This window comes from Cheilinus undulatus, linkage group 6, assembly GCF_018320785.1.
Source record: "Cheilinus undulatus linkage group 6, ASM1832078v1, whole genome shotgun sequence".
In the NCBI taxonomy this organism is placed as follows: Eukaryota; Metazoa; Chordata; class Actinopteri; order Labriformes; family Labridae; genus Cheilinus; species Cheilinus undulatus.
Window position 1 is genome coordinate 51,340,823 of NC_054870.1, and position 15,476 is coordinate 51,356,298.

Genomic DNA, 15,476 nt, shown 5'->3' on the forward strand with positions numbered 1-15,476 from the left:
CCATGGTAAAGGCCCTATGAACATGTACGTGGTTACCATGGTAAATGCCTTATGTATGTGTACATGGTTACCATGGCAAAGGCCCTATGAACGTGTATGTGGTTATCATGGCAAAGGCCCTATGAATATGTATGTGGTTACCATGGCAAAGGCCCTATGAACGTGTACGTGATTACCTTGGGGAAGGCCCTATGAACATGTACGTTGTTGCTATGGTGTCATTTATCGTGTGGCGTCCGCTCTGGTTGTATCACGGTGAGGTGAATGGCGCTCACCAGCTCCTACAGGTGTAAAGGAGCTGCTGCTGATGAGCCTCCCCTCTGTTAAACATGCTGACACAGTTATCAGCACACCAACACTCCTCCTCTTCCTCGCTCTTACACGCTGTTTCTGTCACACAGATTAAAAGCTGTAATTGATTTTTGCTGCAGCTTGAGGAGAGAAAATAAGAAAATAATTTAACGTGAATCAGTTTTATCAGTAAAACGTTTGCACATTTCCTCGGTCTGACTCCCTCCATCGATGAGGATGGAGGGTTTCCTCCAGGCGGGGAGCGGCTCTGTGGAGCAGATGGCTGATAAATGTCTGGCTGAAGGGCGTGGTGATGTTTGAGAGCACGGATCCATCTCTGTTTGTGAACAGATTACAGCACAGTGGACCGCAGGGTCCACGATCCTGCCACAGACCCAAGACAGCTAAATCACTGAGTTATAGATGTGATCTTTTTACTGCTTTAAAACCTCAGTGTGTTAAAATGTGGTTCAGCATGTGGGATGTCTTTATGTTTTGGTTCAGGATGGACTTTATGGAGGTTTGAACAGAGAACTCAGCATGACTTCACAGAAAACATGACAGTATCATGTGATTGCGCCATCTTTCCTCTCCCACTCTGGTCTGCTTTTACATCAATAACAACACTCCAGGCCAGGTCAAACTGGTGTATGAATGCTTTTATACGTAATACAAGCAATCCATCCTTGCCTTTGAAGATTATGTCAACATTTGAATTTTTTAAAAACTTTCTATCCTTGCCTTTTCAAGGTGTTATGCTTCACAGTATATCCAACATTCAATACTTGACTTTGAAAAGGATGTAGTCTTTTAAAGGGCTATAAAACATTCCATCCTTGCCATTAGAAATCATGACATCTAATTAAGTCCATAAATCATTCCGTACTTGACTTGATGTCACCCTTTAAAGTCTAGGGGAAAAAACAATTCTCTGCTTTAAAGATGATGCCATCTTTTGAAGTTGTTCAAAAATTCTAAGCTTGCCATTGAAGATAATTCCATCCTTTGAATGATGACATCATCTTCAAAAGCTAAGGATGAAGTGTTGTATTACTCTTAAAGTCTATAAAACATTTCATCCTTGCCTATAAAGATCTCATCCTTTTAAGTCTAAAGGACTTTCCATCCTTAATTTTGAAGATAATGCCATCCTTTAAAGTCTATAAAACATTTCATCCTTGCCCATGAAGATCTCTTCCTTTAAAGTCTAAAGGGCTTTCCATCCTTGACTTTGAAGATAATGCCATCCTTTAAAGTCCATAAAACATTCCAGCATTACATTTAAACATGTCAAGATGCCATCCTTTAAGGTCCTTAGATCATTCTATTCTTGTTTGAAGATGTCCTTCTTTAAAGTCTATCAAACATTCCATCTTTTCCTTTGAAAATCATGTCATCTGATGAAGTACCAAAATCATTCTGTCCTTGACTTGAAGATGATGTCATGCTTTAATGTTCAATAAATATTCCATACTCTGCTTTGAAAATGATGACATCATATAAAATTTCTGAACATTCCATCCTTACCTTTGAGAATTTCCTCCTTACCAGTCCATAAAGAGTTCTAGCCTTGCCCCTGAATTTGTCTTCTTTTTAAGTCTAAAGAGCATTCCATCCTTGCCTTTGAAAAGTCATGTCATGTGATAAAGTGCGAAAATCATTCCGTCCTTGAAATGATGCCATCCTTCAAAGACTAAGAAACACTCCATTCTCTACTTTAAAGATGATGTCATTTTTTTTAGTTCTAAAACATTCTAAGCTTGCCTTTGAAGATCATTTCATAATTTGAATAATGACACCATCTTCAAAAGCAGAGGATGAAATGTTTTATTCATCTTAAAGTCTATGAAACATTTCATCCTTGCCTATCATGATATCTTCTTTTAAAGTCTAAAGAGTTTTCCATCCTTAGCTTTGACAATGAAGTCATCCTTTATAGTCTATAAAACATTCCAGCCTTACATTTAAACATGTCATCCTTCAAAATCCATAGATCATTCCATCCTTGTCTTTAAAGATGTTTCCTTTAAGGTTTAGCTTTGAAAATGATGTAATCCTTTAAAGGGTTATAAAACATTCCATCCTTACCTTTGAAAACTGTGTCATCTAATAAAGTCCTTAAATCATTCCATCCTTGACTTGAAGATGATGTCATACGTAAATGTCCAAGAAGCATCCGTAATCTGCTTTGAAGATGATGACATCATATAAAGTTTATAAAACATTCCATCCTTGCCTTTGAGAATGGCATCCTTTAAAGTCCATAAAAATCTAGTCTTGCTTCTAAAGATGTCCTCCTTTGATGTCCTAAGAGCATTCCATCTTTGGCTTTGAAGATGATGTCATCCATTATAGGCTGGAAAACATTCCAGCCTTACATTTGAATATTTCATCCTTTCAAGTCTACAAAATTTTCAATCCTTGGCTTTGAAAATGATATCATCCTTTTGAGTCAACCAAACATTCTGCCCTTGCCTCTGAAGATTATGTGTTCATTTAAAGTTTTTGAAACATTCCATTCTAACCTTTTGAAGATCATGTCATCCTTTAAAGGTTTGGATCATTTCATCCTGCCTTTGAGGATGATTTTTATCTTTTAAAATCTTAGTTTGTTTTTTTGTGTAAAGAATGAACTATTTTGACCTGAATGTTTTCATTTTTTTTTTTCTTTTACCAGGCTGTAAGCGTGTTTATTTCTCCCGTTAACATGGATGTTTGATCATGGCAGTGGATGGGACTTTAACTGGTTTAAACTTCACTTTACAACACTGGAGGCTGCTGCTGCTTGGCCCCTCCTACTGACTCAGCGGGAGATCTGATTGGTTGACGTTCTTTTTAGCAGATTAGCTCTAGATTAACACCTCACTGTAAGTCTGTCTCTAATTAGCATGCTGCTTCTAGCTGCAGCCCTGCAGTGCTCCGTCACACTCGACCTTGTTCTCTGTCGTCTTTTTGTCTCTGCAGCCTGAATCAGATCAACAGGCGGCTCCTTTCACAGCCGGTGCTGAGATACTGTAGCCTCCCAGGGCTTCAAACTCAGACGCTTTAATATTTAACATACCAAACAAAGGAGAACAAGGTTTAATATGCCAACAGGAAGATGACTGCTAGCTACAAAACACTGAAATTAATACAGTAAATTCATCCTGCTTCGTGTGCTGCACCACAGCTGAATATAAAAACACGTCTGCTACTCCAACGTGACCAACACCAGCACTTTTTATTTTCGTCTCAGTTTTATAAACAACAACTAAAGATCTGGATTTAAAACATGTACAAAAATAATCAATGTCCTAATTCAGCTTTTCTTTTTAAGATCAGTAGGATGATTTAGGAATGTACAAACTCTGCTGAAGGAGCGATATTCAGCATGCTTCCTCTCTGTCATTATTAGAACACAAAACAGCCTCTTTCTTATGTTGACAACTTTATTGTCCATTGTTGGCAGCTTTTGGAACAGTGAGTGGATTTCACCAGTAAAGACTTTAGTAAGGGATGATGTCATCTTCAACTAGGATGGAATGTTTAAAAAAATTCAAAGGATGGTCCATTTTCAGAGGCAAGGATAGAATAATCTTTACATTTTAAAGAATGACATCATCTCCAAAGGAAAAGATAGAATGCTTTATAGACTTAAAAAGGATTGCATCTTCAAAGACAATGCTTGAATGTTTTAAACCTCTAAGGGATGACATCATCTTCAAAGGCAAGGTTGGAATGCTAAATAGACTTCAAAGGATTACATCATCTTTACAGGCAGGGATAGGATGTTTTTGAAACTTTAAGGATGACAAAATCTTAAAAGGCAAAAGACAAGCACAAAATAGACTTTAAAGGATTGCATCTTCAAAGGAAAGGTTGGAATGCTTTAACAATTTCAAAGGATGACCCAACTTCAGAGGCAAGGATAGAATGCTAATTAGACTTCAAATGATCATCTTTACAGACAGGGATAGGATGTTTTTACCAATTTTAAAAGTTGATCCATTTTAAGAGACAAGGATGAAATGCTAAAAGGACTGTAAAGGATTCAACCTTTAAAGGCAAGAATGATCCGTTTTAAATGCTTTAAAGGATGGTGTCATCTTCAAAGGCATGATAGAGGGCTAAATAGTTTAAAGGATTGCATAATCAACAAAGACAAGGATGGAATTCTTAATTGACTTTAATGGATAACATCACCCGCAAAGGCAAGGATGGAATGATTCATAAACTTTAAAGGATAATATCATCTTTATGGGTAAGGATTGAATGTTTTTAAGCTTGTAAGGAAGACATAATCTTCAAAGGCAAAGACATAACAATAAATAGATTTTAAGATTACTTTTTCAAAGACAAGGATGGAATGTTTTAAAAGCTTTAAAGGATGACGTTATCTTCAAAGGCAAGGTTTGAATGCTTACTTTAAAGGATTATATCATGTTTTTGGGCGAGGATAGGATGTTTTTTAAGCTTTTAAGAATGATGTAATCTTCAAAGGCAAAGACAGAAGATTAAGAGATTGCATCTTCAAAGACAAGGATGGAATGTTTTTAAAGCTTTAAAGGATGACTTTATCTTCAAAGGCAAGGTCTGAATACTTACTTTAAAGCATTATAACACGTATTTGGGCAAGGATAGGATGTTTATTAAGCAGTTAAGAATAATATAATCTTCAAAGTCAAAGGCAGAAGATTAAGAGATTGCATCTTCAAAGACAAGGATTGAAAGTTTTAAAAGCTTCAAAGTATGACTTTATCTTCAAAGGCAAGGTTTGAATCCTTAATAGACTTTAAAGGATGTCATCATGTTTACAGGCAAGGACAGGATGTTTTTTTAAGCATTTAAGAATGATATAATCTTCAAAGGCAAAGACAGAATGCTTAATAGACGATAAAGGATTACATCTTCAAAGGTAAGGATGGAATGTTTAATCCATCTTCAAAGGCAACAATAGATAGCTTGATAGACTAAAAGGATGACATCATCTTCAAAGACAATGATGGAATGCTCAATAGACTTTAAAGTATTATGTTATCTTTACAGGCAAGGATAGAATGTTTTTTAAGCCTTTAATGATGACATCATCTTCAAAGGAGAGGCATATTTGTGGAGCGGGGGATGTTGGGGGCTTTCTACTCTTTTTAAAAAGTGGGTAGAACTCGCTACTTGCCAGCCTCAAAGAATATCCATCTTCCCTTCATGGTTTTACGTCTCACAACAGATGAATTTACATTTTCCCTCCTGAGTCTGCTGCTCTTGGTAGAAGTGTTTCCTGAGTTCTTCATTGACCAGAATTTTTATGTCTTTGTAACAGATTCACCGAGTTCCTGGAGCCCTTTGAGAGAGTGATCCAGCCTGAGGAGTTTTGGCTCTACAAGAATCCTCTGGTGGAGTCGGACCACATACCGAAGAGGGTCATGTTTGTAAGTCCCTCATGCCTTATTTTACAGACTCTCATGGGATGGCCTGATTTTCATTTCAACAAGTCAAAGCTTTCAGAATGTGTGTCTACCAAATGTGAAAATGGGAATGTGTCAGAGGGAAGATAAACACAGCGTGGGTACACTTCCGGTTTTTGCTTTTCAAAGTAAAATCCCAGTGTGGTGTTTCTCACCTCATTTGTTCAGAATGCTTTTATTCTGAAATTTCCAGGGCTCCGTTCGACATTGAATCTCGTCACTTGTTGGGAGATTTATTGAAGTAAAACTGATAAAGAAAGACAAGACTGTGACTGCAGGGAGACACAGCAGACACACAGCCTGGTGTGAAAGCTGTGACATCACAAACTCGTCCTCCTCTCTCTCTTCTTGTAAATAAAACCAGAAGAACCTCCTGGCAGCATCTTCTGCCCAGGACTTATTGAAGCATCTGTGTTGATTCTGAGCTCAATAACACCATCGCAGGCTCCAACACGCTTACATCACGGCGTGCTTGGCATTACAGAGCCCACTCCAATATTCTTATGAGTCAGACGCTGGACGCTGCTATTTTCAGAGAGTTATTCTGGAGAATTTGGCATCTCTGAGGATGCAGAAACAAGCAGGCTGTTTTTAAACCTGAGGAAAGCCTGCAGTATTTCTAACACAGCCAGCTTATTATAAATGTGTGGGAGGGAGGACCCATAAATAACACCAGAGTTGCTACTGATTATAAGTTCAACAAATAGGGAAAAGCCGACTTTCTTCCTTCCTGTGAGTTTGAATTTATTTTTGTGCAGGATAGAGAGAAGGCTGGGAACGTTTTTGGTCTGTTTGTCCGGGACGTTCTTAGAGCACGATACAAGAATGCTTTGGCAGATTTCAGACTGTGGACCAATGTTCACCCTGACCCAAGGATGAACTGATCTGATTCTAAAGGTTAAAGGTCATTGGGCCTCACATTCATCACATGCTTTCCAGGATGTTTTTTTTTTTTTTTTTTTTTTGATTATTTGTAATTCATAAATGGTCCTCATATTTCTGTTTATTGTAGATAAAGAATTAGAGTTGCATGCTGGTAGACTTTATCTACATATCAATGAACCAAAAGAAATCCAGAGCAGAGTTCACAGACTAGAGAAAACAACCCAAGACTCTCCTGCCAGGTCAAAGGTCATTAGGTCACATGGTCAGTCCTTGCTTATTTAATCTGTAGCACAGGAAATTCCCCATCCCATCCTCCTGATCCATCACTCGACTTTCACTGTCCAGCAAATTAGAAATTTCACAGAGTACTGAAACCACCATAGTGATTTAAGGTAGACTGAATTTCAGTACCTTTCTGGTTTTTATTTACTACAGTACAGCAGCGAGGAGATGACTGTCATCCATTCAGTTCATGCAGTAAAAGCAGAGAGGTTTGAAAATCATGGAAATATGGGGAATTTGGTTTTTAAGTTTTGGGAATTTGGAGAATTGTTTGGAAATTCTCCATAGTTTTCCCATTTAATTTGGGGGGAATTTCTTCTCAAATTTGGGGGAATTTTGTTGGAAATTTTGGGTGAAATTTAATTTGATTTTTGGGGATTTGCCTGAGAATCTTTTATAAATTATTTGGTTTAAAAATTATTTATCTTCAGGCTTTTTCCAGAAAAGTTTAATGGCCCGTTTGGTCAATCTGTCAACATTTTGGGCTAAAGAAAGATTTTTTGAATTTGACTAATCTTATTTTTATAGTTTCTTGCCCTGGGGTGTCTGGTGTTTCACTTTGAAGATTTTTGTTTTTGTCTGTCTGTGTTGATTTTTTTTCTTTTTAAATAAATGGGAAATGTTTTTTTTTTGTTTGTTTGTTTGTTTGTTTGTTTGTTTTAATTTCCTGGAAATTTAGGTGGGAAATTTCCTCCAAAATGTTCCTGGATTTTTCATGGAATTTTAATACTTTTGGGGAATTTTAATACAAAATTTTGTATCAAACTTGCTTTGATTTTTTGGGAATTTTCCTTAGTATTTTCATCAAATTTTTGATTATTTTTAAAAAAATGTATTTTCAGGCTTTTTCAGGAAAATTTAATGGGAAATTTGGTCGATATCTCAACATTTTGTGGTAAAGAATTTTTTTTCTTTATTTGACTGAAAACTTTATGCTTTGAAATTTTGAGTTTATTTGTACATTTATGGGAAATTGAAATATATTTATTTATTTAGTTAGTTTAGGACATTTAGGCAGGATATTTCCATGAAAATGTTCCTAAACTTAGAATGGAATTTTTAGTGAATTTGACAGGAATTTTTCTAAATATGTATTTCTAAGTTTCAAAGTACTACATTTGTTAATTTTGGGGGATTTTGATAAGAAATTTTAAATAAATTTGCTTTGATTTTTTTGGGGAAACTTGTCTAAAGTATTTATGAGGACTTAAAATTAAATTCTTGGAAAAACATTTCAGTACATATTTTGGCTCTTTTCGTAAAGTTGACTGAAACGTTTGGGGAATGTTTCAGGATATTTGGGATAAAGGGATTTTTAACTTAACAGCATTTATAGATAATGTCTTCGAAATTTGGAGGAATTTTTGGGGCTGTTGTATGTTTTTGAAAACTGTTTTGTGAATGTTGTGATCCCCTGTGAACTTCCTGGTTCTGACCACTAAGGTTTCGAGTATTAATCCAGTAACTTTTTATTTTTAAGGTTGCTTGGTAGGTGTCAGAATCATGCGGTTATCTTGAGTCTTTCTCAGACTCTGGGGGTCTCTAGCTTCTAGCTTTGTGTGATACACACAAATATAATATGATTACAGTAACGCCTGACTTTGTACGCCTGACAGTTGTGGCTGTAGTTCTCGTTTTAAGTGTTTAAATTTAAATATTGCAGGAAAATCCACTTCTTTTCTCTGGAGGTCTATGACCAGAACGGCTGCATGCATCCTGTAGCTCCTAGGGTGTGATTGGCTTGTGATGTTGGAGGGTGTGACAGTAATGCAGAGACATAAACCAACAGGTGGCGGCTCAGGTTTTTATTTATTCCAGCAGACAGGAGAACGTCGGACGAGCTCATGGAAATAGAAAGCGTTATCACTCCTGACTTTGACCTTCGTGAACACAGACTCATCTGTGGCTAACAGCACAGCGTTGAACAGCTGCAGGTGTTTTCCTTCACGGTTCGACCGCTCTCTCCTCCCTGAAACAGTTTAGAGCTCTAGTTTGAACAGGATTGCTCTTCTAAAGGGGCCCGTCTCCTCTCTCTGTCCTCCAGTATTTTTAGCCTGACCCACTTCTGAGCTCGGCTGATTTAGCTTCAGATGTTTGTAACAACAGTCCGTACACAAAGACGGTCACTGATTAGACCTCCATGAATCCTCTAAACAGAACTCTGCGACCCAGCGAAGGCCGGGGCAGAGCCATAGAGATCACAGACGGGAGTCCTCTAACGGGACGGAGGTCTTAGTCTTATTCCTCACGGATACAGAAGACTTGTCCTAATAAAATAACATTGAATTATGCTTTTAAATGTGATACCTGTGACCTGAAATCAAACCCATAGATTGCAGGAGGCCATCTTGATTCAGTTCTGGTCACATATTATTATTTCTCCACACAATCCTCAGAGTGTGGTGTCAGTACAGATCGAAATTCATCCTAAACCGGATCCAGAATCCATTCTAGGTAAGAAGCTCAAATGACAAGATTACATGGATTTAATGAATCATTTACAATAAATGATCTATGCTAATATAATAACTGACAGTGAAACAAAAGATTAAAATCCATGTAATCTCGTCGTTTGAGCTTTTAATTCTGGAAACATGCACAGTCCTTGTCTACTGTACTGAATAATGTAGTGACTTGCCTCTGGCAACATGGCGATGTCGGCGTCCGGCCAGTCAGTCTCCCGTCGCATATTATGTCTGTGCTCAGCGATACTTGAATTTGGATCATAAATCCATTTATTGAAATTAATCTTTATGTAACACACGGCAATTTTTGCAATTAGCAGTTTTTCTCCCCATTCATTTTTTGCCACTCTTCGCCCATTTATGCTTCCTTTTGCCTGACCTGACACGCCAGATGGATTTGTTTCATGCGTCCATCTGGAAAACCTTTAATACTAAACCTTTGGGAAAGGGCAGAGGGTTTGAAAAAAAAACTCTGAGTGTGGTTGGATGGATGTCCTGTCTGTCACATCTTTTCGGACCAATCAGGGTAACAAAACACGTGATGTAGCCGCGACAGAGGTGCACGTACGCAGCTACTGAGGAATAACTTTTGTCGTTTTTGAAAAGAAAACAACTCACTGCTGTTCTTTGTTCTTCTTTTAAGGAAGAAATGTCGTCAAGTTCTGATAAAACTGGGGCTTTATCAGCATCCACGCTAATCTCTTCCGCCATAATTGCACTGGCCTCTTGTTGCTGCTTGTTTACATCATGACTCCACCGCGCCAGAAAGTACTGCCCCTCGCCGCTGATTGGTCCTGTCACTTTCGAACTGGGCCCAAACAGTTCAGATGGGAGCTTTGCAAGATGGATTCACCAGTTGGAAACATGGAAACAGGCGTGTCCATCTGTTTTGCAAGGTTACCTTTAGCCTTTAATACCACAATTTTTTCCATTTTTTGCCACATTTTTGCAGCTTTTTGCCCATTTCTGCCACCTTTAACAAATTTTTTGTCACTTAATAATAATAATATCTTGAAATGCTCTCATAGACATGTCATGACCTGCACATTCACCACGCTATGAAATAATCATGGAACATTACCAGGCGGAGATGTTTTAAGGTTAAATGCAAAGCGGGAACTACACTCCAGACATGGCTGCTGCACTGTGTCACTCCGCCCAGTGGTTTACTCAAGAAATAGTTCTGAGTATTTGCTCCATGTGTCGTAGTGTTACATAGTTATACGTTATTATTTCATAGCGTGGTGAATGTGCAGGTCACAACTTGTCCGCGAGAGCGTTTTGGAGTTGTTGGATTGTGTATTTGATGAGTTTGATGAGGGAAAGCAAAAAATACCGTCTGCTTCCATGGCGTTAGCTGTGCAGCTGGTATAACGGTCCCCCCAGATCTAGAAACAGCTTGCATTGACAACTAAAGGAAACAAACCCATTACTAAGACTACAGGAATTATGGCAATGGGTGAATTTGCCAGAATGTTGAAGAATCCCTTTAACTTCCTTTTAATGCCATATTACCCCATTTTTTCACCACTTTTCCCACTTTTGTGGCTCTTGCAGAGGTATTTTCCAGCAGTGGTGCTCTTTGGTTCAGCGGGGTCGAGTTACACTGCTTTAGAGTGAATTAGTTGAAGACAGAGCCACAGAAAATACACAAAACACCTGAAATCACAGCTACATATAAACATTCTGTTTACTGTCTCTAATGCATTCATGTAGTCCTCCCTCTAATGAACAGTAACTCAGAGAGGATCATTTCTGGAGTCGTCAGCCTTTATCTGAATAAACTGGGTTAAAGTAGAACCCTAACAGCGGGTAGTTGTTGTTTTTTTTCTCCTTGATTTAAAGCGAAAATGTTAGAAATGCCCATTAGGATGCAGATATTCTTCTCTAACTGACTCCAGCTCTACTTCTACTTCGCCTGAGTCTATTTTTAAACTCTGCGTACTCCTCGTGTGCTCTTCTCCACCTCTGACACTCTTTAATAAATCTGTTGACAGCTCATATTAACTCGGGACGTGTTCCTGTGACAGCTCTCTAAATAATGAAGGAGGGAAAAAGACTCGGGGGCTTTTCTTTTGACCACACAGCTCTTAGATAAAGCATCGGCCAGTCAGATTTGTTCAGCATCTCCTGGCTGACGGCGGCCCTGCAGGTGTGCAGAATTTATCTGATATTAAAACCGTGGCTGCTGTAGGGATCCGGACTAGTCCACTTTATGACTCACGCCATGAAGACAGGAGCCGTGTGAGTCAGTCCTTCGTTATGGCGGGGGCTGCAGAATTACTGCTGCTTATTTATTGTTGTGTCCACTGCTCATACAGTAGAAACCTCCGGATCATTACGGCCTCCTCTTAGACTCAGAGCTGGGGTAGACCAGGGCTCACAATAGATCCCAGTATTCTGCACGGGTTTCTATCACAGCTGTTTGCATGTACAACCTCAGTTCCAGAAAAGTTGGGTCACTGTGTAAGCTGTTAATAAAAACAGAAGCTGATGATTGTCAAAAAATTATTAGTTAATTTTGAATTCAATTGTGTGTCAAAAAGTTGGGACAGGGCAACAAAGTGCTGGAAAGAAAGTGGTACTAATGAGAAGCAGCTAATTAGGTCAGCTGTCAGCTAAAAGGAGCTTCCTGGGTACCCTCATACCCTCATGACCCCCAAGTGGGACTCAACTTCAGCTCCCTCACCAAAAGAGCCCAGTAAAGATGTACTTCCTGCTGCAACTGAAGAAATTCAACCTGCCAAAGACGACGATGGTGCACCTCTGCACCGCCATCATCGAGTCCATCCTCACTTCATCGATTACCGTCTGGTACGCTGCAGCTGTGGTGAGAGACAGGAACAGGCTGCAGGTATCATCCGCTCTGCAGGGAAGGTGACTGAATGCAATCTACCATCCCTCCACATTCACACGCCTCCAGGAGTCTGAGGCATGCAGGTAAAAGCGCAGCTGACCCCATGATGATTCTATACTGGAAATCAGTGCATGGGCTTCTAGAAATGACAGTTAAAGCTGGATGATGGAGAGAAGAAGCCATATGTGAACAGGATCCAGAAACACCACCTTCTCTGGACCAAAGCTCATTTAACATGGACTGAGGAAACATGGAAAACTGTTCTGTGGTCAGAGGAAAGCTCAGACGGTGAGTCCTGTGGACTGAAGAGGAGAGGGAGCATCCAGCTTGTTCTCCTGGCTCAGGTCTAAGCCTGCATCTCTGATGGTATGGGGTTGCATTAGTGCCTATGGCGTGGGCAGCTCTAACATCTGGAGAGGAACTATCAATGCTGGAAAGTAGAGAGAGCTTTTAGAGCCACATATGCTCCCATAAACCACACACCACATCCTTCACAACAGCATGGCTTCACAGGAAATATAATAGAAGACATTTGGAGCATCATAGCTTTGATCTTTGACTTCTTTTTTTTTTTTTTTTTTACATTTTAAACAGTGTCCAAACATTTTTGGAATTAGGGTTATATACTGTATTTCAGTGATTTTCTCAAGATTTTGACTTATATATCTCTTTTTTCTTGGATTAGGAAGGCTAGTTTTCTAAAAGTAACAAGAAATGACCAAACTTTCCTTCGAGGAAAAAAATGCATGCCTTTGCATCTTTTAAAAACACTTCCTGCTCCCTCTAAACATTTCTGCTGCACTATTCCTCATAAGGAAGTGGTGGAGATTCCTGACTCCTGCTGAGAATTCTGGCTCTAGAGGACTTTCATGGATGTGAAACAGTGCAGAGAAGTGTACTGAAACCTTTTCTCAGACCTCCTTACATGTCTACACTGATGGAACTGAAACCGTCCTTGTTTCCTGCTAGGCTGGTTTAAGATAAACTAAGCTAAATGTAGTCCTTTAGTTGTGAAACCCTTGTGTGAATGAAGACGTGTGCACTGTGGAGCTGTGAGAGACTCAAACATCACCTCTGAGCAGCACAGAAACTTTAATGATCAATAAAGGAGCTTGTTTGGCTCCGTTTGCCTCGTTAAAATTAACTCTGAAGAATGGACGGCGTCTCCCCCAGGAGTCGTTTCAGGATGAACCTGCAGACGGAGGCTCTGCAGAGCCGCTCCAATAACTCTGTTTCCTCTCTGTTTCCTCTCAGGCCATCTCCTTCCTCACCCCGCTGGCCGTCATCTTCGTGGTCAAGATCATCCAGAGGACAGACCGCACCGAGATCAAGGAGGCGTGTTTAGGTACGTACAGGAAATAGAGTTTGAAAAAGGGAGCGTTAGTTCAGGCAGGCCAGTCAAGTGTTGCCTTATCGTGAGCGAATCATGCTCATGCTGCCATATTTTAAACCCTTGTGCCCTCATCGGGCATTTTTGGCCATTTTTTCTCAACTTTTTTTTTTTGAATTTGTGATCATTTTGTCAGTTTTACAGCTTGTGGCATGAATTTTTACAGGAACTTTTCTTTCCAGTTAAATTTTTGAAATCCAAAATGTTTTACTCTTAATTGTCATTCAGACTCTCTCAGTGAATTTTGTACCCTCTGGACACTTTCGAGGCCAAAAATGGACACGTACAAAAAACTGCTGTTAAATCACCATGCATCAATATTTTTTCTCCTTTTTTTCCATAAATCTCTTAAACAATTTTACACCTGCTCAAAACTACCAAACATTCAATATTTTTCAAGATTTTAACCCTTTAAATGCCAGTTTGATTATTTGAATTAATTTATTTTTAACTACAACAAAAACACAAAAAGTGAATTATTTTCCATAAAATTAATAGTAGAAAGAAGGGGCTTTGGTGCTGATGAGAGTCTTGGATGGGTCAAAGATTAGCAACAAAATTGATTTGATTGCACTTCTATTTTTTATGTAGTGCCAGCTTTAACATTAGGCACCCTCTTGACACCTTTGAGGCAAAAATGCCCCCATTTAAGAAAAAAAAAATCTGCCATTAAATCAGCATACATCAATATTTTTTTCTACTTTTTTTCATAAATCTCTTTAACAGCTTTAGACTTGCTCAAAACTACCAAACATTCAACAATTCTCAGAATTGTAACCCTTTTAAACTTACACTAAACTCTCAATAATCTAACAGGCAAAAGTAGAAGAATTACGTGCATGGTCCTACAATGAGTAAATGGTTAAATCTGGTGGAATACGGTAAAAAAGTCAAATTTCACTAGATTTTGTCACGTTAAAATGCTGACATTAAAGAATGCATGATGTTATACTGCAATGACGGTGAGATTTTAAAAAAGTGGTTTTAATGGAGGTCAATGGGGGCATTTTTGCCTCGAAGATGTCAGGAGGGTTTTTCTGACATTACATAAAAAATATTAATGCAATCAAATCAGTTTTGTTGCCAATCTTTGACCCATCCAAGACTCTTATCACCTCCAAAGCCCCATCTTTCTACTATTTATTATATAGAAAATAATTCACTTTTTACATTTTTTGCAGTAAAAAATAAAATATTTCAAATAATCAAACTGGCATTTAAAGGGTTAAAATTCTGAGAATTGAATTTTTTGTGGTTCTGAGCAGGTCTGAAGTTGTTAAAGAGATTTATGAAAAAAAAAAAGAAAAAAATACTGATGTATGCTGATTTAATGGCAGTTTTTCTGTACGTGTACATTTTTACCTGGAAGGTGTCCAGAGGGTAGTAAATTTGAAGATGGCACACGGGTTAAACTGCACTAGCCTTGCTGATTCCATTTATAAGCTGCTTTTTGCACCCCTCCTCCACCCCAGCTCCTCCATTAGTCTGCCTCTGACTGAATCAGTTCTGTTGTCGCTGATGTCTGCTCTGCTCTGGGGTTTTTGCGGCTTCTCTTCCTGCTTCGGGCTTTCCTTATCAGCACAGGAAGAGTAGGAATACTTAGCTTGATTAGCTACCTGCTACATCCATTGGTTAACAAAGAAGCTAAATGTGGCTAGCTGTTAGCGCCGTCCACTGTGGCAGTGATTTCAGTCCAGTTTTTCTCCTTGTCACCGTGACTGTGGGATAGTTTACAGGAAGTCGTGTTTCCGCCACAAATCAGGAAGTTACTCCTCCATTTGTCATGTCTATCTAACTCTACGCTTCATGTTTACTTTTCATCAAAACGGTGTTTGTTGTGCTTCCTCGCTGGCTGAATAAAAATA

General features: G+C 38.8%; 1 protein-coding gene across 1 annotated transcript in view; it reads left to right on the forward strand.

Moving 5' to 3' along the window:
* The window catches only part of plpp4 (phospholipid phosphatase 4), a 105,795-nt gene that overhangs the window by 48,739 nt on the left and 41,580 nt on the right, over positions 1-15,476 (forward strand). Inside the window, exons 2-3 of the mRNA XM_041790123.1 lie at positions 5,588-5,696; positions 13,476-13,566. Of these exons, the coding sequence (XP_041646057.1) occupies positions 5,588-5,696; positions 13,476-13,566 (200 nt within the window). The remainder of the gene's footprint in view (positions 1-5,587; positions 5,697-13,475; positions 13,567-15,476) is intronic.